Here is a 23428-nt window from a genome sequence, read left to right as displayed (position 1 = left end):
CTGTATAAGATCTTAGTGGTAGTTGCAATGTATACTACTAATTGTAGATTTCATGTCAACAGCAAAACATGGGAATATATGCAGTATGCTGACACTGTGTTTTAGCTGGCACTGCACTAAGTACTTGAGGCAAATGACCAACAGATTATGGGTCAATACAGGAAGCCAGCGAGTCTGGCCGCCACACAACAGACAAGGAATGTCGATAAAAATGTACTTCAAACGTAAAAAGTTGTGTTCAAACTTTTTAACTTGTAATGCCTAACGAGTGCACATATTCCTGCTACTGTTTATTTACTATGAGTGCAACAGGATACGATCTAGAGTGCACGCAGAAAACAAAAATTAACGCAAATACTTTGAATAACGCAGACCTAGCTGCGTCGTTGTGTATGCTCAGTTTCCACTGCACTGTGTAGGTCAACCGAAATGCCGTCAGCCAATGTGTTCAACTCTGATCGTCCTAAATTTTATAACATTTGCAACAACCTCTTATGATCAGGAGCCAATATAGATATCTGAAATAACAGATTTGATCATAAAGATATACCAGGTCACGGGGAAGCTATAAATTCTATAAACTATGTCGAGTTTACGTTCAAGCTTTGGTTTAAAAGCCATTGATTATGGCAGCCATTTTGAATGAGCAACAAGCATACAGAGTGCAATGGAATTCGGGTACTAAGTCTGTTTTTTGACTTCGCCGTGCAATCATTGCTATTTTGCACCCTCGTGGACATACCCAGCTATCTTTAAAGTGGATGTAAATTGACATCTCACCTGATGTAAGGCAGTAAGCCCATCGATATTGGCGGTATTGATATTGGCTCCCTTGTCCAGCAAAGTTTTAACTTCGTCCTGCTCACCACTGGCACACGCTGCAAGAAATACACACCCATCGTCGAACTTGATTTTGATCTTCCTAGAATCTCGTTCTACTGGAGTTTTAAAAAGGTCCGAATCCTTCCAACGTTCAAGTTGCTCATGTCGGCGATTGAGCGCAGTTTTTCGGGTATCCGCCATCTTGCTGCACCTTGCTTAACCAGAATTCATAGCGCCATAGCTCTTCCCTCAATCACTCAAGAATTTCAGTGGCACGTGGGACTCAGTTGTTATAGCAACAGTGACGTGCAGTACTATTTTCAGAGGCTTTCTCTATTGTATTTTACCCCGCTTTCCGCTTTAGGCTGGACAACCCTTATTACATAAATATGTATGATATTCTAGAGTTGAAAACACTGTTTTCTATGGCTTAGTATATCTATGGGTACCGCTATAAAGCGTGACGTCATGTATGGGCAATTGTATTAATCGATCACGTTAGTTTGATCCCTTAAAAAAAATAACGGCTACAGTCACACTTGACAAAGAAATTTGCAATTTAAAACTACATTTGAGTCGGTGCTGGTGTTTATTTTACAATAACATAGTGCTGTATGTACGTAGGGTTGATTTTCACGACGCCACGGAACACAGAGAACTGTCACAACTGCGCACATACTTCTCATACTTTGCAGAGAGTATGCCAGAAATTTGCAGCCCCGAAAGTTGGAGTTCCAGGGTCCCATTAAGTAGTGCTTTAGGCGCATTCTTCGCTGTTTTTTGTGAGGGGTGTGTACAGTATCTGGCAAAGCGAAAACATTGCCACGGAATGCTTATAAGGCAACTGCTGCTGACATTTTTATTCCGGAATGGCTCGCCATATATGGAAAGTGCTTGGCGTTCCACTCCCAAATAAAGCGAAGGTATTTACTGGGTTACGTCATGGGGCAAAGTTTCACGATTTGACAAGATGACCGTTGCTGGCGCTATATCAACTTAAACGGAAAGTGTCAACTGGATTATACCAAGTATGGAAATTTCACGAAGCAAATAATCTTGCTCCCAGCACGGTTACTAATCGTAGTAACCTTGCTTTTAGTAAAGTGATCATCAGAAAACAAGACTATCATCCATTGATTACTTTGTTTTTTGTTTTTTTTACACCATTTTTAATTGATCATCTTATTTGCTCATCAGAATGGCCCAGTGCGTGCCCATGCCATTTGAGGTACGCAATAAATTTGAAAATTAATTAAACCAATACTAGTATACGGCAGTGAGGCAGTGATATTTGGTTCTAACAAATCTGACATAGAAGATGTTACGATTCATCGTGTGAGGAAAAACATTTCCATAATGGAAATATATAGAGAATTGGCTCAATTTCCAATAGATTTTATTTTATTTTTTAAAAGTCAAATATAAGCGAGTAATAAACATATTAAACGAACTTGTGAAGGAAGCATCGTTATTAAATGGACAACTGAATAGTAAATGGTATTGCGCAATAATTTCCTAACCAGATAAGATTAATGAAACACAAATAATCGATACAGACATTATAATCACAAGTACTAGAAATACAATTAAAATAAAAAATAAAAAATAAATATTTGTTAAGTCTTTCTGCGAGCCTATGCAGAAATAAACGATTACCAGCAAACTAGTATACGCTGAGGGCGCTCACTTTGATAGTAACTAAAGGAAATAGCAATTGCTTTGTTTTGTCAAGGTATTAATCAAGTCTCGTCGTCGTGCCGCGTCCTGTTCGATATGGGACTTATAACGACGTATACAACGCGTATAAAATACATTGTTTATTTACATGAAATTCGAACACGCGCTGCGCGACGACCATCGCCCTTTAATTGAGAAAATGCAGCTTGCTCGTAATGATAGATAATTTGTTCAGATATTCACTGGAAGGATATTTATTTTAATTTTGGGGTTTTTGATCGTTGTAAAAAAGAGCAAAGTTTGTGCAACTTACACAGCAGGGAATTTGGTGATGAGCTTCACGTATTATTTGATTTAAAAAATGACGGGACAGACATTTGTGAATGGCAAGTTTTTTTTTCAAATAAGATGACCAGCATAGACAAGCATAATACCAGAAACCTTGATAAATTTATTCACCATTTACTAGTACTTGAGGACTTCAGAAGATAACAAATAAGGGACCGGTCAGTTGCAATAGCCTGGTTCCACGGGGGTGGGTGGGTTTTTTGGTCAGACTTGGAAGTAGAGCAGGTCACCTACTTTCTGATTTATGGTGTGGGGATTAGTGTATTTTGGTCACTAACTATATTATATGAACCATATATGTATTATATAACAGGGCGGTGGTTGTCGCTCCGTGCCATGTTTTCGATATTAGACCCATAGCAACATATACAACGCATGTAAAATAAATAAAATACGCGCCGCGTGACAATACGACCTTTCAAGACAGACAATGACGTATGTTGGACAGCGACCATGATTAAGGCATACAGGAACGGTTATACAAATAGTAAATATAAAAATATCTGCAAGCCAGAATATCCAGTTGTAAACTGTAAAACTTTTAATTGTGATGTAATCCGTTTCAAATTTGTTTATATTTGTATATTTTTTTTAAAACCATTGTCGTGTTTCAGATAGTAATTTTTGGAAAATTTGTATGTTTTATATATGTGTTTTAGCAGTTAGTGTAACCATTTTGATTCTTTCTGAGGAATTGTAAAGTGTGGCAGTCGTCGTGCCGCGTCCTGTTCGATATGGGACTCATGGCGACGTACACAACGCGTGTAAAATACATTGTTTATTTACATGAAATTCGAACATGCGCTGCGCGACGACCACCGCGCTTTAAGTGTTTCAATGAACTAAACTAAACTATAGAGGGCGGGTCATCTCATTTTTATGATGGGTAAAATGATTTTCACTGACCCACGTCAGGTTGGAACGAATGACCGATACCTAAAGCGAAAAAAAAATTATATATTTTGTCTTTGTAAAAAGTATTTCTTCTGACAGGCAGGCATTATGACCAGTTTTAAAGCGGGAGACGTCACCTGTGCATGAAGTTGACACCATAACAGTCGTTGTTTGCGGATAAGCGTGCGTACGAACTGAACGACTCCGCTTTTTTATTGAGGGGCGGTGGGCATCGCGCTGCGCATGTGCGACATTTAATAAACATTGATTTTCCCACAATCCAATGCGCTCTTCTAATGGAAATCACAAGTATGAGGTTTGAATGGAAAAGACTTTCACTAGTTACAGCCGGTGATACATTCCAATTACCTAAAAAAATACATAATTAAAGCTTGGCAACGTCTCAGTTTGTACTCATTGATCTGCGCAACAGTCAAAGTCGTCATCTATGTTTATACGAGACCCATATATCTGTGCAGGACGACTACCGCCCTTTAAAAAAAAAAGCTATTCTATTCTATTCTATAAAATGTCACAGAAATGATCTAGTTGTTGCATAATGAAATTAACAAACTTTTTATCTGAATAAGCAAATTTACATTTGTTATTTAGTCTTTCAAACTCTAGGAAACTTGTTTTTCTCTATATTTTGTTTTTAATTTGTTAATCACTAATTTCACTTGTAATACAGGAGCGATGTTCACTTGTCTATTGTAACAATTCCTCTCAATTGGTGATGTAATGTTTAACCTGGAATCCAAACACTAAAAAAGAAAAGTCAAAGTCTCTATGACTTCAATACATTACCATGGTAACTTGCATGCCCATACTGTCCCATGTGCAAGGCCACCCACAACCTTACAGACCGATTCACTTGTCTATTGTCCATGGTTTTTTTCAAATTCTCACGATCATAGACGCCATATAGTCCATGTTTGGAAATTGTTATTGCTGCACTTCTTAATTGATGAAATAAGTTTGTATTAATAATAACTTTATTCCATCTTTAGAAATACAATGTTTCTGTTAATAGCAATAAAGATTAGTTGTGATAACTACTATTATTATAGGAAAGAAAGTTGTTATTGGGATAAAGCAAGTGTTGCATATCAGATAGTAGGTATATAGATACATTATACTTTTTATTATACCTTTGATGTCATCAAAAAATAAAATTTTTGGAAATCATCCTGTTTCTTGTAGAAATACGTCTTTTATTTGTTGACATATTAGTTTATAATAAGAGCATATTATAACAAAGTACAGTTCATCTTCTGTTACATTTTTTTTCAGTAGTTATTTTGGGTTGAGAATATCCTCCTTTTTCAATTGCTCAATTGTAATTACTAGTTCTATTAAAATGCTATCATGTTTTAAATTTAACACATCCAAGTATGTTTACAAATTTTGTTTTTTTTATATATCCTTCATTTTGTTTTGCACTAATTTACTCAGATACCTAGATAGAGGAAATGATTAAATTATATTCCGTTTCTCAATACTGTAAAATACTTTATTTTTGCTTGGAATTAATTTTCGCTATTTTTGCTGAAGGAATGATTCAGTGAAAATAAAATCCAGCGAATATACTTTTTTTTATACATGTATTTTACATTCAACTCACAAAAATCATTAAAAATAAATTCTATACAAAACACCCAAAAAGTGTTTTCAGCAAAAATTAATTCCAGGTAAAATAAAGTATTTTACAGTATTTAAGTACTAGTAACTTGAAAATAACATCTTCCTCAAGCCTAATCCCATACACAGAATCTCATTATTAAATCCAGTCTGAAGTCGCTGTGTATAATGCAATCCCAATGCAGTATTCGTTGTAAGAGTTTCCTACATATCATTTACCACTACATACTTTGGAAAAAGTTACAGTCACATTTAAAAAAAATCACAACCACGTTTCAAAAAAGCTTTAAAAAAATATTTAATAACTGAATGCATGATTTGTGATGATTAGCTCTGATCTATTCTTCTGGGTTAGTTGTATTAGGATTTGAAACATACTCTTTGTAGATTTCTTATAAAGTTTCATTATTCTATGTTGCTTTCTATCATTTATGTCACAAATGGTCTTCACAATGCCCTCGTCTTATACCTGGAAGCTTATCACCCGTTATATCAGAATCGTCAACAACAGAGTATACAGATAAGATGTTATCATTTAAACCCTTTCAAAGATAAACATTATGCAAATATCCACGAAACGCCAGTTGTAGTCTTTTCTGCTAGTGTTTTAAAACACTAATTTGAGCAACGTTATTTCGCAATTTCGATCTTTTGTAAACCTGGGGTGATGTATCAAGGTCTAAAGTAACCGTTTTATCAATTTGTGAAAAATCAAGAAAAAAGTGACAATTTCCCTTCTCGCTACCTTAATAAATACTTTCCAATATATTTTAGGGAAACAGACTTGACTAGCCATGTTGTGCTATTTTTGTTTCCCTGCCATAGATTATTGACAGTTTTATTATTATTATTATATTATTATTATTATTATTATTATCTTACATATTTTCATAATTTACTTGTATTTATTTACTTTAGTTATTTATTTATTGATTTCCCTGTAATACTTACAATCTATGGCGAATAAATATTTTTATTATTACCAATGGAGGTGGTAGACATAGTGAAATATCTTGGTGTGTATGTTGATTCAAAAGAGACCTTCAGTGATCATACAGTTTTTTCCAAAGCAAATCAATTAGTTGTAATGATCAGAAGAAGATTTCAGTATATGGACAAGTGCTGTTATTAAAATCTACATTTAGGTCACTTCCTAAATATGGAAAATGTGTGTGGAGTGTATTAAACTTGTTCAATTTTGTGCAAGAAAGATGGGCCATCCTTCATATCATGATAGACTTATTTCATTCAAACTTCCATCACAGACTTATACAGATTGAGATACGAATGAAAGCGTTATATGATTTACTGGTATACTACAATATTAATAATTTTTATTACTCCATAATAAAAACAAATTATGTTACTGGTAAGTTGTTTTTAGCACAAAAGTAATAAAGAAATAATTCTAACATAAAAAAGAGAAGAAAATTAATTAAAAGTAATTAATTAGCTGCTGTGTTTGATAAGTGAGAGTTTAAGAAATGTAATAACATGTCTGAGTAAATTAATTGAAGTAGTATTCATGATGGTAACAAATATGTTTGTACTATCAGTACTATTGCTGAATTTGTAATACATGTACATAATAAAAACAACTTATTGGATACTGCACTATCTTAACAGGTAGTCAAACAAGTGTATATAGTGACCACTCAAGGTACAGTCAAACCTGTGTATAGTGACCACCCAAGATGCAGTCAAACCTGTGTATAGCGACCGCCCAAGGTAGTAAAACCTGTATATAGTGACTACACAGGGTAGTCAAACAAGTGTATAGTGACCACTCAAGGTACAGTCAAACCTGTGTATAGTGACCACCCAAGGTACAGTCAAACCTGTGTATAGTGACCACCCAAGATGCAGTCAAACCCTATGTATAGCAACCACACATAAGGTATAGTCAAACAAGTGTATAGTAACCAGCCAAAGTAGTCAAATCTGTGTATAGTGACTACACAAGGTAGTCAAACCTGTATATAGTGACTACACAAGGTACAGTCAAACCTGTGTATAGTGATCACCAAAGATGCAGTCAAACCTGTGTATAGCAACCACACAAAAGGTATAGTCAAACAAGTGTATGGTGACCACCCAAACCTGTGTATAGTGACCACCCAAAGTACAGTCAAACCTGTGTATAGTGACCACCGAAGATACAGTCAAACCCTATGTATAGCAACCACACATAAGGTATAGTCAAACAAGTGTATAGTAACCAGCCAAAGTAGTCAAATCTGTGTATAGTGACTACACAAGGTAGTCAAACCTGTATATAGTGACTACACAAGGTACAGTCAAACATGTGTATAGTGACCACCCAAAAAGTATAGTCAAACAAATGTATAGCAACCATCCAAGGTACAGTCAAACCTATGTGTAGTGAGTACACAAGGTACAGTCAAACCTGTATATAGTGACCACCCAAGATGCAGTCAAACCCTGTGTATAGTAACTACACAAAAAGTACAGTTAAACAAGTGTATAGTAACCACACAAGGTATTCAAACCTGTATATAGTGACTGCACAAGGTACAGTCAAACCTGTGTATAGCAACCACCCAAGATGCAGTCAAACCTGTGCATAGTAACTACACAAAAGGTATAGTCAAACAAGTGTATAGTAACCACACAAGGTATTCAAACCTGTATATAGTGACTGCACAAGGTACAGTCAAACCTGTGCATAGTAACCACCCAAGATGCAGTCAAACCTGTGCATAGTAACTACACAAAAGGTATAGTCAAACAAGTGTATAGTAACCACACAAGGTATTCAAACCTGTATATAGTGACTGCACAAGGTACAGTCAAACCTGTGCATAGTAACTACACAAAAGGTATAGTCAAACAAGTGTATAGTAACCACACAGGGTATCAGACCTGTATATAGTGACTGCACAAGGTACAGTCAAACTTGTGCATAGTAACCACCCAAGATGCAGTCAAACCTGTGCATAGTAACTACACAAAAGGTATAGTCAAACAAGTGTATAGTAACCACACAAGGTATTCAAACCTGTATATAGTGACTGCACAAGGTACAGTCAAACCTGTGTATAGCAACCACACAAAAGGTATAGTCAAACAAGTGTATGGTGACCACCCAAACCTGTGTATAGTGACCACCCAAAGTACAGTCAAACCTGTGTATAGTGACTACACAAGGTATTCAGACCTGTATATAGTGACTACACAAGGTACAGTCAAACCTGTGCATAGTGACTACACAAGGTACAGTCAAACCTGTGCATAGTAACTACACAAAAGGTATAGTCAAACCAGTGTATAGCAACCATCCAAGGTACAGTCAAACCTGTGTATAGTGACCACTCAAGGTACAGTCAAACCTGTGTATAGTGACCACCCAAGGTACAGTCAAACCTGTGTATAGTGACCACCCAAGATGCAGTCAAACCCTATGTATAGCAACCACACATAAGGTATAGTCAAACAAGTGTATAGTAACCAGCCAAAGTAGTCAAATCTGTGTATAGTGACTACACAAGGTAGTCAAACCTGTATATAGTGACTACACAAGGTACAGTCAAACCTGTGTATAGTGATCACCAAAGATGCAGTCAAACCTGTGTATAGCAACCACACAAAAGGTATAGTCAAACAAGTGTATGGTGACCACCCAAACCTGTGTATAGTGACCACCCAAAGTACAGTCAAACCTGTGTATAGTGACCACCCAAGATACAGTCAAACCCTATGTATAGCAACCACACATAAGGTATAGTCAAACAAGTGTATAGTAACCAGCCAAAGTAGTCAAATCTGTGTATAGTGACTACACAAGGTAGTCAAACCTGTATATAGTGACTACACAAGGTACAGTCAAACATGTGTATAGTGACCACCCAAAAAGTATAGTCAAACAAATGTATAGCAACCATCCAAGGTACAGTCAAACCTATGTGTAGTGAGTACACAAGGTACAGTCAAACCTGTATATAGTGACCACCCAAGATGCAGTCAAACCCTGTGTATAGTAACTACACAAAAAGTACAGTCAAACAAGTGTATAGTAACCACACAAGGTATTCAAACCTGTATATAGTGACTGCACAAGGTACAGTCAAACCTGTGTATAGCAACCACCCAAGATGCAGTCAAACCTGTGCATAGTAACTACACAAAAGGTATAGTCAAACAAGTGTATAGTAACCACACAAGGTATTCAAACCTGTATATAGTGACTGCACAAGGTACAGTCAAACCTGTGCATAGTAACCACCCAAGATGCAGTCAAACCTGTGCATAGTAACTACACAAAAGGTATAGTCAAACAAGTGTATAGTAACCACACAAGGTATTCAAACCTGTATATAGTGACTGCACAAGGTACAGTCAAACCTGTGCATAGTAACTACACAAAAGGTATAGTCAAACAAGTGTATAGTAACCACACAGGGTATCAGACCTGTATATAGTGACTGCACAAGGTACAGTCAAACTTGTGCATAGTAACCACCCAAGATGCAGTCAAACCTGTGCATAGTAACTACACAAAAGGTATAGTCAAACAAGTGTATAGTAACCACACAAGGTATTCAAACCTGTATATAGTGACTGCACAAGGTACAGTCAAACCTGTGTATAGCAACCACACAAAAGGTATAGTCAAACAAGTGTATGGTGACCACCCAAACCTGTGTATAGTGACCACCCAAAGTACAGTCAAACCTGTGTATAGTGACTACACAAGGTATTCAGACCTGTATATAGTGACTACACAAGGTACAGTCAAACCTGTGCATAGTGACTACACAAGGTACAGTCAAACCTGTGCATAGTAACTACACAAAAGGTATAGTCAAACCAGTGTATAGCAACCATCCAAGGTACAGTCAAACCTGTGTATAGTGACTACACAAAAGGTATAGTCAAACCTGTATATAGTAAGTGCCCACCCACGATGCAGTCAAACCCTGTGTATAGTAACCACACAAAAAGTATAGTCAAACAAGTGTATAGTAACCACACAAGGTATTCAAACCTGTATATAGTGACTGCACAAGGTACAGTCAAACCTGTGTATAGTGATCACCAAAGATGCAGTCAAACCCTATGTATAACAACCACACAAAAGGTATAGTCAAACAAGTGTATGGTGACCACCCAAAGTACAGTCAAACCTGTATATAGTGACTACACAAGGTACAGTCAAACCTGTGCATAGTGACCACCCAAAGTACAGTCAAACCTGTGCATAGTAACTACACAAAAGGTATAGTCAAACAAGTGTATAGTAACCACACAAGGTATCAGACCTGTATATAATGACTACACAAGGTACAGTCAAACCTGTGTATAGTGATCACCCAAAAGACTTAATTAAAATGGTCTTTATAGACAGATGGTCTTTATATAGAGGTTGGATTACTTTTTTTATGGATTGCCAATAATTGACATAATATTAGTTAAAAAAATAATAATTTATCAATTTATTTAAATTCATGACATAATAAAAGGCGAATTAAAAATACATTCATAAAAATGATATGGTATGTAGTTCTTAAAATCTAAAAATATTACTGATCAACAGTATTTCCAGCAATGCCTACTTTTGCTGGACTTTTAATGATGCTATTACAACAGTTGACATTAGTATAAGCACAGCACCAGTAACACTCATTATACTTGGTATATTATTGAATATTACAATCTGGAATATAAATGACGTAGATACATATCCAGCTGTACGTAAAACAGATGCTATTGAAGCTTTCTCCAAACGAAGACTTGTATTCATTAACATTTGAACACACGTACCTGTAAAATAATAAAAATATTTTAGTATAATAAACATAATAATAAATTTTAAATGTTATGAGGAAGTAACATCCTGCAAATGAAGATGTGATTGTGGTCTATATCAGTAATTTTAGAAAACTGCACAATCAAATTGGACTGAATTTTGCCCTACTGATGAAAACATTCCACACATGTTTTATTTACATGTTCATTATTCCCCAAGTTTGTGGTCACTAAGTTGTAAGTGCTGTGCTTTGTATAGTGGTACCTTTCTTCAGTTAATTATTGAATGTGTAAACCGTCAACTCAGACTACTAAACATTACATTATCATTGGTGACAATGACATACTACAATGTATAACCATACCCCATAGAGGGTCTATGCTATAACCAAAGAACACTACATTGTGTTATGAAGTATGTACAACTACACTCAGTTTAGAAATGGGTACTAGTATTTAATAGTACGCCCACGTTTTATGCAAAGACAGTAGGTGTTATGTCTAGTTCAGTTCAACCTTAAAAACAATGATATGTTCTACACTGCTTTCCTCTGAATTGTTTAAATCAACACTGTATATACTACCGCCATCCCCTGGATATCAAAACAATTTTTATTGACACACAAACCACAGTCCCTCTATCATAGAGTACAATGTGCCTTCTATCTGGTTGGTCTTTACCTCATCATGAGCACTATGCGCTATATGTAGTTTAATCATTTTTCTATTTTCACCATTCAAATTAAGTAAATAAGAATAACATATTCAAAATTTAAAACAAAGTACAATTTGGAGCCTTATTTACTTAATTTGAATCGTGAAAATAGAAAAATGTTCACTAAATTCAGGGTTAGCAATCATAGTTTAGCTATTGAAAAAGGCAGACATTCTATCCCTAAAGTACCAATAAATAACAGACTTTGTCAATTTTGTAATAATTGCATTGAAGATGAGATCAGTTTCCTTTTAGATTGTCAAAAATATGAACAGCGAGATCTCAACTGTTACATAAAACTAAAGCCCCGGCTGACAATAACATTTCTTGTTTCACATATTTACTTTCACATCAAGATAAATTAGTTCAACAAAAGATATCAAACTTTATTTTAGCTGTGACCAAAATAAGAAATTTGATTTCTTTAATAATTTATTTGTGTATTTATTTTTTATACATATTTATTTATTTGTGAATTTTAAGTACATTCATTCTAGTTATTTTTAAAATATTGTCTTGTTAACAAATTTTTTTTATTGTTGCAAACACCCTATGTAACCTACTCTTTTTTACACGGAACCAATAAAGTTCATTCATTCATGTATAGTTTGACACATTACTCATGGCCGGGGCTCATGAGCGTATCAATACTCATCATCACAAAATACCTTCAATATTAGACCAAGCACAACACAAAGTAAATTGAACACAATCACATGTTGTGATGCGTTCCCATGAGAATTCTAACACAAAGTCATAAGTTAAGTTAAGCTGTGACATGATTATTGGTTTAAATTTGAAATTGATTCCAGTTGTTGTTACAGGAATGCTGATTGGTGGATCCAGCTCTTGGAGCAGCCAATCAAATCATTCAATTTAACTGAGGTCAAGTACAGCTATTTCTGACACAATCATGCAAGGGTTTGTAGAGACCAGATTATGATGGGGATGAAATTAACATAATTTGTTGCAGCCAACTCAAAATGTGATCAATGGATAATGGGAAGAATAATCTCAGGACTCACTTGCTACACAAATTGGAAGTAAATATTTCCAACTATTTTCTGGTGGTATCCGGATTTCTCCTTCTTGCCATATCAGTGTGAGAAATGAACAAATGAAACCAACTGCTTCAGCAAATAACGTTATCTTTGCAACGTCCAATCGATGTCCAACTTTACGAACCAGTATATGTGACATTGAAGTGAGAGTTGCACAGGCTATAGCAAAACCTATGTAAGTTAATCTATGTCGACTGTCATCAGCAACGACTGGAGTGTCCTCAAGGAGATTAAGAAGAAATGATGGTCTTGAGATCAAAACCACACCACACCAGCAGAGTATACTGAGTAACATGTCTCGTAGTTTCCATTTCTCATCTAAGATGAAAATACCAAGGAATCCAGTGATGATGGTGGATGTACTCATCAAGGCTGATGCATCACCTAGCAACAGACAATAAATGATATTTTTTTTTTAATTTAATTTTTATCTAAATAACAACCCAATTTTTATGACAATTTTTATAATAAAGCTAAAAATTATGTGCACATTGATTTTAGAAAACAAATTGACCAAAACAGTTCTCATTTTTGTTGGGCCTATTAAGTTCAACTACACATCTAAACTTACCTAGCGGTAGATTTTGACTAACTGTGAATGCCAAGACAATAGCGATGCTGAACATAACACTTCTCGTTAGTACCAATGAAAAGGTGTTACGATTGAAACCAGAGAAAATACCACTATCTTGCATCACAACCAGGTAACTAAAGACTAGAATGGTATTGCCAATACCCCTCCATACAGCTATTTCTAAAGAAGATAAATCATTTGATAATTTTTTTACAAACACGCTAGACATGGCCACACACATGCCTGCACCAACTGCAAAGAGTAAACCAGCTGCTCTCATTAGTAAACTCTTTTTTTCTTCAGATTTAGAATTTTTGAGCCGTTCTTGCTTCATGTTGTTTGCAGACGGTTCTTTCTCAGAGCTTGTTTTCTTTCTTTTTCTTGATTTTGACTCAACCATATCGTCTCAAATTGGTCTATAATAAAAAATGTTATGTTATGTTATGTTATTTATTTATTTATTTATTTATTTATTTATTTATTTATTTATTTATTTATTTATTTATTTATTTATTTATTTATTCATTCATTCATTCGTTCGTTCGTTCGTTCGTTCGTTTGTTCGTTCATTCATTCATTTATTTATTTATTTATTTATTTATTCTTCATTCATTCATTTAGTTCTCCTATGTTTTTGTTATTTTTTGAATAGCACTATATCCCAGGAGCACAGAGTCATTTTAAAAACATACCAAAAAATTTATCTATGATTCAGTCATTTTCTAAAAGTTACTAAGCATGCTACTATGACAACCTATACATCATCTGAAAGCTTAGATATAAGTGAATCCAACAGTGCATATCAATTTTGTTCTAATTAATTTGAAAACTTTTTTCAACTTTGATTACACAGGAAGTTCATGAGACTATAGGCCAGATGATGACGTGTTGGTTTTTCTTTATTTTCTAACAACAGCTAAATAACTACAGAAATGTTAACGATACAAACGGATGACAGTAGTATGTCTGTCATTATCAGGTTATAGCTAGAAAAGAAAGGCATATAAATAATATGAGGTTATTACGAGGATACCGAAATATATGCATGAAGACAGTACAGTGGGAGTATCGACCAACGTGCAACGGTGGATGATACGATCACGTACCGTCTGACATCTTTTCCTCCCAAGGATACATCATGGGAATGCCGAATACAAAAAGTCTGAACAGATTTTCTTTTTAGAGACAGTACAACTTTTGAGTCATGGTACAGTTTCTGTTTCAGTTTCAGGGCTGATTTATAGTACGTTCAATTTGCTGGTTTCCTTCATTCCTGACATTCTGACTTTGAACATTTACATGCCAAAATGTGCATAGATGCTATAAATAAATTTATCATTACTAGAGAAAATATTGCTAAAAAGACGGCTCCCATGGAAATACTTGCTGTGGTATGTACACATATCAAACTGTTAGTAATGTTTTTCCTATGCACATTAACATACTATAATTGTAATAAGAAAATGAGCCACAAAATCTCCGTCCAATCAGAAAACATTCATATATGTTGACAAGAAATTTGAGAAGCCACCATAATTGCACACTGACCTTTGACCTTTGAGTAGTATATGCTACTAACAATGTGTCAACTCATAAGAATTTAAAGGGGCACTTCCAGTTAAGCCTAATCTCACAACAAATTTACTTTCTGGATTAAAATTACAATGGATAACAATAACAACATAACAACATAAACAATAGTGTCCCATGATTCTTTGGTGCAATCCATGGGATTGAGCGGTTTCCCTTTAAATTAAGGTCATAGGAAATTTTGTCTGTCTGAAAAAAGCAAATACTTATTATAATAACCAGTCTGATTAAAATCCGATGTAGGTATACCTTGGTAGGCTCAATTTTGGTCTTTTGTTATTTATATTTTTGGTTTTACTTGCAGTAAAGTTTTTATATATATCGTACTTCCCAGAGTATAAGCCGAGGGGCCTAAACATATAAAATGGGGGAACTTAGGGGGTGGGCTTATACTTGAGGACCACCTCAGAAAAAAAAAATCTTTGGTGGGTTTAAAATTGTAACCATCTTCCCAACCACGAAAAAATATCCAAATTACACTTTTTGTTCACAGCGGTCTTGGAGAAATATTACGTCTTTTTTAGGGAAAAATGTGAAATGAGTCATCATTGATTTCCACAAAACTTTTTAAAATGAAGAAACAAACAGTAGTAGTAGTAAAGGCGAAGAGATTAGATATAAAAAACTTAATAACACGAAGTAATAAATAAACAAAAATAACAATAACAAATATAAAATTAAAAAAAAAAAAAATTGTCGCCTATATCTACATCAGATTTTATTCAGACTGATATATACCGGTAACATACATTTTTTTTTTACTTTTTCCAGCCAGAGAGTAATTATGATGAATAAAATCAACAGACATTATAGAATTATATAGACTTGTGTACAGGTGCTAATTTCTATCTTGGGGATATTAGCCAGCGCTACAATGTTGAACTTTGTAGAAAAAATAGATAGTATTTTTAAACATTTTCTCATTGATACATTTGAACTAATAAAATCATATGTGTAACTTATTAAATACCTGTTGAATCAACTTTATGCAATTGTTTGGACTTTCAGTGTTTCGCTGCTAATTGATTTATTCTTGTATGTGTACTTCTATCAGCGAAATAAATAAATAAATAAATAAATAAATAAATAAATAAATAAATAAATAAATAAATAAATAAATATTTTCTAAATAAATAAATAAATAAATAAATAAATAAATATTTTCTAAATAAATAAATAAATAAATAAATAAATAAATAAATAAATAAATAAATAAATAAATAAATGGTACACTTAAAATGGTTGTCATGAATTGATTCCAATTATCCTCTATTTAACATAATGGTGTCAGTCCACCAGTATTTTTTTACCAGTACCGGTATATTGAATGAAATTGAATACACTGGTGATATTTTTGAAACCAATGGTATAATCCAATCCTTAAATAGTTCTGTGGGATATATTATATACGAGGCATAAGCCACCCAAATTATCTGAATCTTATACAACATGACCATTGTATTAATATAACAAGGTGGAATCTGAATCATTTTGTGACTGAATGAGAAATGCTCACAATTAGAGAAAAACTATTCCAAAAAATCTCATCACTTCATTTCAAGACACTTAGTAATATTACGAAATTCTACTTTATTCTAAACCCTCTACAAAATATATGTGTTGGTTCATACATATTTCACATGTACAATCTGAGATATTCACTAATGATAAGATAAGATAAGATAATTCTTTATTACAACCTTATAGAATATCTACATACTTACATATCTATTTTGGTTTATGAAATGCAATAAAGGTGTTAAAATAAACATAACAAGTTAGATATCTAAAATCTACTACAATACAGTTACATGAAATAATGTAAAAAAAAAATATTAATGACCCATTAGGTGGTTTTCTCTAATGGTATTTGCTGTTTTTATAAATTTGATAAGCTCTGTTAGTAAATATTTGTTGTTTGTATTCAATATATGAATGAATTTTTCTTTGTTTGTACAGTGTTGAAAATTGTTAATTTTCTTTGAAAAATGTGAAAATAACAACTCTCTTTCATCTGTGTAAAGTTCACTAATGTAGTAAGCCATGTGTTTCGTTGTTGTTTTTAATACCTATACCTCTTTCACAAGTTATGAAGTAAATATAAGTAAAATAGCTGTGGGCTTATTACTTGCATGTAAAATTGAAGGGGTAGTTGTGGGCTCATTACTTGTAAGTGTAATTGAAGGGGTAGCTGTGGGCTCATTACTTGCGAGTAAAATTGAAGGGGTAACTGTGGGCTCAAAGCTGCATGTTTTTGATAAGAAAGAATATTCTCATCATATATTAGAAATAGTGTTTAGGAATTTTGATTGCACATTTTTTATCATGTTGTTTTCACATTCAATCATGATTAGCCCATGAAATGTATTGCTGACAGACTGATTAGAACATAGAATACACACTCTTTCCACTGGAACTATACCCCTTGTTATCTAAATTTTGAATTGATGAAAATTTGTTACCTGGTTTTAATAGGGTTCAAATTCATATGAAAATATGAATTTATTGTACATATGTAATTTATTGTTTTCCGATTTTTTTATTAGGCCCTTTTCACCAATTTCAGTTACACCATGTAATTTACTGATAAATGTTACCTTTGATTTGTTTGATCTCATTTGAAAGCATGGTGTACTAGTTTGCAACTTTTACTATTTTTTGCTGTTTTCCAGAATTTAAGCATTTGTGTATAGACATGAATAATGATATAATAACTTCTTTGCTATGTTGTTTGTGTACGCCACAGTCCCTTTATCCTGTGGAGAGACTGTGTGTACACCAATGACAAAATCTAGATAATAATTAATTTATATTAAATCAAATGTTTTTGCCTTTCAGTATTTGCTGACCCACGGACGAGTTTGACCAAGTACCGGGCAGGATACTAGCTGCAGTTCTGTAGCTCTGGATTTCGCTGGTGTCCGTTTTTTTTTTTTTTTTTTTTTTTTGTTGCATCGGTAGTCTGATTCGGTCGTCTATTGGTAATTGCCAAACCTCTAGACCGAATCAGACTTCCGATGCAACAAAAAACACCTGAAAAAACGCCAAAACGGACACCAGCGAAATCCAGAGCTACAGAACTGCAGCTAGCAGGATACCAGCGATTATCCGAGTTTTGTGTTATACCGACAGACGTGACACGTGCGCAATATAAGATGTACACCCCCCCCCCCCAAAAAAAAAAAACCCACCGACCCAAGGTTAGTACCGGCCATGATTACATTCTCGCCAGTTGTACTCTGACCGGGCTCTGACCATGGCGAAAAGTGCAAAGGTTGTTGCTGCTATTGATATACGAAAGACAAATGAAGTCAATCAAACATACCTTGAACAAAGTTACCTATGTGACAATAGAACCACAGGCCAGGCTTGCATCTAAAACCGAGAGCTGTATGAACACGATAGAAATGTATGTTGGCTCTGCACGAACCTACCCGGAAGTTGACCACTTACTGCTGAGATTTAGCTGAGGTGCGCCACCTGTGATGAAATAATTGTAATTTGTATCTTCAATAATGTGATTTTTATGATCACTACAACGACACTTGGAAACTACACAGAAAAACTAAATCGAAATGCAAGTATGCATAATAATATTTATTAGACGCATGCAATCCTTAGGAAAGGATAAAAATGGTCTTACAAAAAGAAATTTAAAAACTATAATCTAAAAAAACCCTATTCTAAAAATATAAAACAAATCAAAAGCAAATATGAATAAACAATAAAGACAATTTGCAACCAATGGTGAATACAGAATATAGAATGATCACAAAATGTAACCTAATACACTGATAGTTGTTGCTGTTTTGTTTCATAGCTGTTTTTTAGGAAGACTGCTAAGGCTGGTGCTAGAGTATGGTTTCCTATAATCAATATGAATTTATTCTGACTGTTTTCTAATGTTGCTCATCCTCTATTATATTTTGGCTGCACATATCACATGTTCTTTTATCCAGTGACACATTATTATTTCTGCTTTTCTCAATTTTAAGCTTGTCCTGAATTTTGCCATTAACCTTCTAAGACCATGGTTCTGCACATTAATTCAGTAATTTTAAATTTTTAAATCTTGTTTAAAAAGTCTGTATGTTCTTAGTTTGTTTTTAGCCAAGGTTTGTTTTCTATTATCATTATGCATGTCTAAAATCCATTGGTTCTCAAATGATTTGTTTATTTTTTATGAATAAAGTCTAAATTTTTCCTATTTATTGTTTCACTAGAGTTTACAATGGTGACAACATCAATATCTTGCATGAGGGTTTCTACACTTGTAAACCATTTACTTTTTACATTCCTATTTACTAATTTCTTAATAATGTGTTATCAGAGTTTGTTACTCGTTGTTTCTTGATAAAACAGTAACCATAAACAACCATTTTTGGTATGAATTTGGCGAGACCAAGAATGAACCGACAAAATGAAAGATGGACAATTGCCGACTTTGTTGAGCTTTCATCACCCCAAACATCACTACCGTATACAATAATGGGTCTTATCAGTTTGTCAAATAAATATGCATGTAAGTTCATTACATAGCATAAAAGTAAAACGTTGTTACATAAAGAGCTACTGGCAAACAAAGTTAAAACATTCAACGAAATTCATCAAATTAATAATAGTGCTACCTCATTTGCCATTGCTGATATTTGGAGAAACCACTTTAAGGATCCACTCAATTTTATTGAATAGAGTTACGTGGAGAATTTAAACTATGATGAACAGTTGTTATGATGACATGCATGTTCCGTGTGAAGAAAATTAAATGTGTCCTAAAAGACCCAATGTGATTAAAATCAGATGTCGGTATATGCTCCATTTTTTATCGCTATTTTTGTTCGTTTATGATTTTTTTTATATATATATTCCGATTGCCTTATCTAGCAGTTATAGACAGATGTGATTTATCTTGTTATGTAGAATAGAATACATTAATATCATCGTGAAGAAAATTTGACATTCCTTTTTTGATTTCGTTAGGAAACTGCTTAAATGTCAGCAGAAAATGTCAAAAGAAATGAATGGTGATGTGTTGATACTATACTATCATGCTTAGTTTGCTCATCACGAAAATAACACTAAATACATAATAATAATAACAATAATAATAATAATAATAATAATAATAATAATAATAATAATAAATATACTGTTGATACTGGTTTAGAAAATGACACTTTCGTTATTATAAAATGCCAGTTCTATATTTATGTTGCCCATAATATATATAAACTTTGCTTCATTATCTAAATTATTGAAATTAAGATTTGAGGTTTGTGCTGATTGAAATAACCTCATTCTTGCCTCTTTGTGTTGTGGACAATCAATCAGAAATAAAAATTCATCCTCAAATTTATTAATATCACACATTTCACACATTCTATCATCCGCTTTTGTTTTTTTGGTCTTGTATGACGACCTTTCTCCATCATTAAATTATGATCACTAATTCTGAGTTTGCATACTAGCATATATTTTCTATAAATTGGATAGTACTGCTCTGTTTTAAATTCTTTCTTGAATTTACTGTAAGTTCTTATTTTATTATTTTCCTCAGATTTAGATTTTTCTGAATTAATTGCCTTTCTCCACAAATCTACATAACTGGCTTCTATTTGATCACTTATGTGATGTGGCATATGGTAAATACTATGTTGAAAGAAAATAAACCGACGTCGAATACGGCACCAAATCGCCTAGCCCTGAGTAAATTGTCAGGATGTTTTGATGATGTGAATTAATTCTCCATGTACAGGACAAGTAGCCGCTAATGATATGCTAAATATATTCACATGCAAATGTAGAAAGCGGAGTAAAAAAGGGTAGCTCTGTCTCCATCTTTGCCAACGGTCCACCCTACAGTATGTCATGCTGTGTGTGCATCCACGCCATGACATTCTGTCTCCACCCATTTGTTTTCAGCCCTTTTGCACAAGTCATACAATTAATCCTGACCAATCTTTAAATCATCAGTTCAGTTTCTTTTAGGCCTTCTTTTCTGTCGCCATCCTTCTATCTTTCCCTGAATCAACACCTTTGTTAATCACTTGGCTCTAATATCCTCAAAAAAACGAACTTCCTTTTCTTAATATATTGTATTCAGCAGTCGTTCTGGTTCAGTTCTCTTACTCACGACTATCTTCTTCTAAACACACTCATTTGACTTCTTCTGTTTCCATTATTATTAGTAACCAATATTCTTCTGTAAATTTGTAATTCAAAGGCTTCCAGTTTATAGAAAGAGTCAAGCTCTCACATCTATAAAGTATGACTGAACTTACTAACGATCTTATTAGTTTCAGATTTGCCCCCATTTTGATGGTTTTCGCTTACCATATACTAGTATATTTCATGACACAAAGACCAACATTCGAGAATATGAATATTAATTTCATGGCAATGCGCCCAATGCTCATTCATTAGTTTCAATTACATTGACAATATGGATAAATCTACATTTTCTTTTTTTAAAGACGACGGGGAAACCCCGTCAGTCACTAATGACTAGTGGTCGTGAAATGAATCAAAGTAATTGAGAAATTGTAGCTACTTGGTTCAATGAATAAATAATTAGTCAACGAAAACATCAATGTCTATTCAAATACATTAACGATCCTAATATGTGTTTCACATCTACATATTGTGACTCACGTACAAATGATAAAAGAAAGCACACATCACTTAGGGAGTACTTTATGATCCAAATTACTTGTGGGTCTAGCAAACTTATTGTGATTTTCAAAAGCAACATCAAGACAAAAACAGGGGGTCCAAAGGCATGCTCCCCCTTAAGTCACTAGCAGGATGGATCATTGTTCTGTAGAAGTCACTAGCAGGATGGATCATTGATCTGTAGAAGTCACTAGCAGTATGGATAATTGTTCTTTAGAAGTCACTAGCAGGATGGATCATTGTTCTGTAGAAGTCACTAGCAGGATGGATCATTGTTCTGTAGAAGTCATTAGAAGGATGGATCATTGTTCTGCAGAAGTCACTAGCAGGATGGATCATTGATCTGTAGAAGTCACTAGCAGGATGGATCATTGTTCTGTAGAAGTCACTAGCAGGATGGATCATTGATCTGTAGAAGTCACTAGCAGCGTGTATCATTGTTCTCAGACTGTAGAAGTCACTAGCAGTATGCATAATTGTTCTTCAGAAGTCACTAGCAGGATGGATCATTGTTCTGTAGAAGTCACTAGCAGGATGGATCATTGATCTGTAGAAGTCATTAGCAGGATGGATCATTGTTCTGTAGAAGTCACTAGCAGGATGGATCATTGATCTGTAGAATTCACTAGAAGGATGGATCATTAATCTGTAGAAGTCACTAGAAGGATGGATCATTAATCTGTAGAAGTCACTAGCAGGATGGATAATTGTTCTTTAGAAGTCACTAGCAGTATGGATAATTGTTCTTTAGAAGTCACTAGCAGGATGGATCATTGTTCTGTAGAAGTCACTAGCAGGACGGATCATTGATCTGTAGAAGTCACTAGCAGGATGGATCATTAATCTGTAGAAGTCACTAGCAGGATGGATCATTGATCTGTAGAAGTCACCAGCAGTATGGATAATTGTTCTTTAGAAGTCACTAGCAGGATGGATCATTAATCTGTAGAAGTCACTAGCAGGATGGATCATTGTTCTGTAGAAGTCATTAGCAGGATGGATCATTGTTCTGTAGAAGTCACTAGCAGGATGGATCATTGATCTGTAGAAGTCACTAGCAGGATGGATCATTGTTCTGTAGAAGTCACTAGCAGGATGGATCATTGTTCTGTAGAAGTCACTAGCAGGATGGATCATTGATCTGTAGAAGTCACTAGCAGGATGGATCATTGTTCTGTAGAAGTCACTAGCAGGATGGATCATTGTTCTGTAGAAGTCACTAGCAGGATGGATCATTGTTCTGTAGAAGTCACTAGCAGGATGGATAATTGATCTGTAGAAGTCACTAGCAGGATGGATTATTGTTCTGTAGAAGTCACTAGCAGCGTGTATCATTGTTTTCAGACTGTAGAAGTCACTAGCAGGATGGATCATTGTTCTGTAGAAGTCACTAGCAGGATGGATCATTGTTCTGTAGAAGTCATTGGCAGGATGGATAATTTTTCTTTAGAAGTCACTAGAAGGATGGATCATTAATCTGTAGAAGTCACTAGCAGGATGGATCATTGTTCTGTAGAAGTCACTAGCAGGATGGATCATTGATCTGTAGAAGTCACTAGCAGGATGGATCATTGTTCTATAGAAGTCATGAGCAGGATGGATCATTGTTCTGTAGAAGTCACTAGCAGGATGGATCATTGTTCTGTAGAAGTCACTAGCAGAATGGAT

At 34.4% G+C, this 23428-nt stretch overlaps 2 protein-coding genes and 1 long non-coding RNA gene across 14 annotated transcripts in view; all 3 read right to left on the bottom strand.

Moving 5' to 3' along the window:
* LOC100373979 (protein phosphatase 1 regulatory subunit 12A-like) overlaps window positions 1–1092 on the bottom strand; it is a 116254-nt gene extending 115162 nt beyond the window's left edge. For 7 of the 12 annotated variants that reach the window (XM_085506575.1, XM_085506579.1, XM_085506577.1 and 4 more), the window contains exon 1: window positions 781–1088. In XM_085506575.1, the coding sequence (XP_085362701.1) occupies window positions 781–1023 (243 nt within the window). In that variant the 5' untranslated portion in view covers window positions 1024–1088. Of the gene's footprint in view, window positions 1–780 lie in introns of all 12 variants that reach the window. The other 5 variants (XM_085506585.1, XM_085506586.1, XM_085506580.1 and 2 more) reach the window with 3 other exon arrangements.
* A 9715-nt stretch (window positions 1093–10807) lies between these two features.
* LOC146735745 (uncharacterized) lies at window positions 10808–13096 on the bottom strand. The gene is made up of 2 exons (XM_085506233.1): window positions 12889–13096; window positions 10808–11163 (listed from the first exon to the last, which is right to left on the bottom strand). Exons 1-2 carry the CDS (start codon window positions 13061–13063, stop codon window positions 10952–10954), a joined length of 387 nt encoding a protein of 128 aa, XP_085362359.1. The 5' UTR covers window positions 13064–13096; the 3' UTR covers window positions 10808–10951.
* Window positions 13097–13802: 706 nt separating this feature from the next.
* On the bottom strand, window positions 13803–18564 carry LOC102803435 (uncharacterized). The gene is made up of 2 exons (XR_014931193.1): window positions 18414–18564; window positions 13803–13914 (listed from the first exon to the last, which is right to left on the bottom strand). It is a non-coding gene; the product is annotated as an uncharacterized LOC102803435 (long non-coding RNA).
* Between the last annotated feature and the right edge of the window lie 4864 nt (window positions 18565–23428).

This window comes from Saccoglossus kowalevskii, chromosome 12, assembly GCF_978046115.1.
Source record: "Saccoglossus kowalevskii chromosome 12, keSacKowa6.1, whole genome shotgun sequence".
Lineage (NCBI taxonomy): Eukaryota > Metazoa > Hemichordata > Enteropneusta > Harrimaniidae > Saccoglossus > Saccoglossus kowalevskii.
Note: the sequence above shows the minus strand (reverse complement) of the source record. Positions and strands in the feature narration are given on the sequence as shown.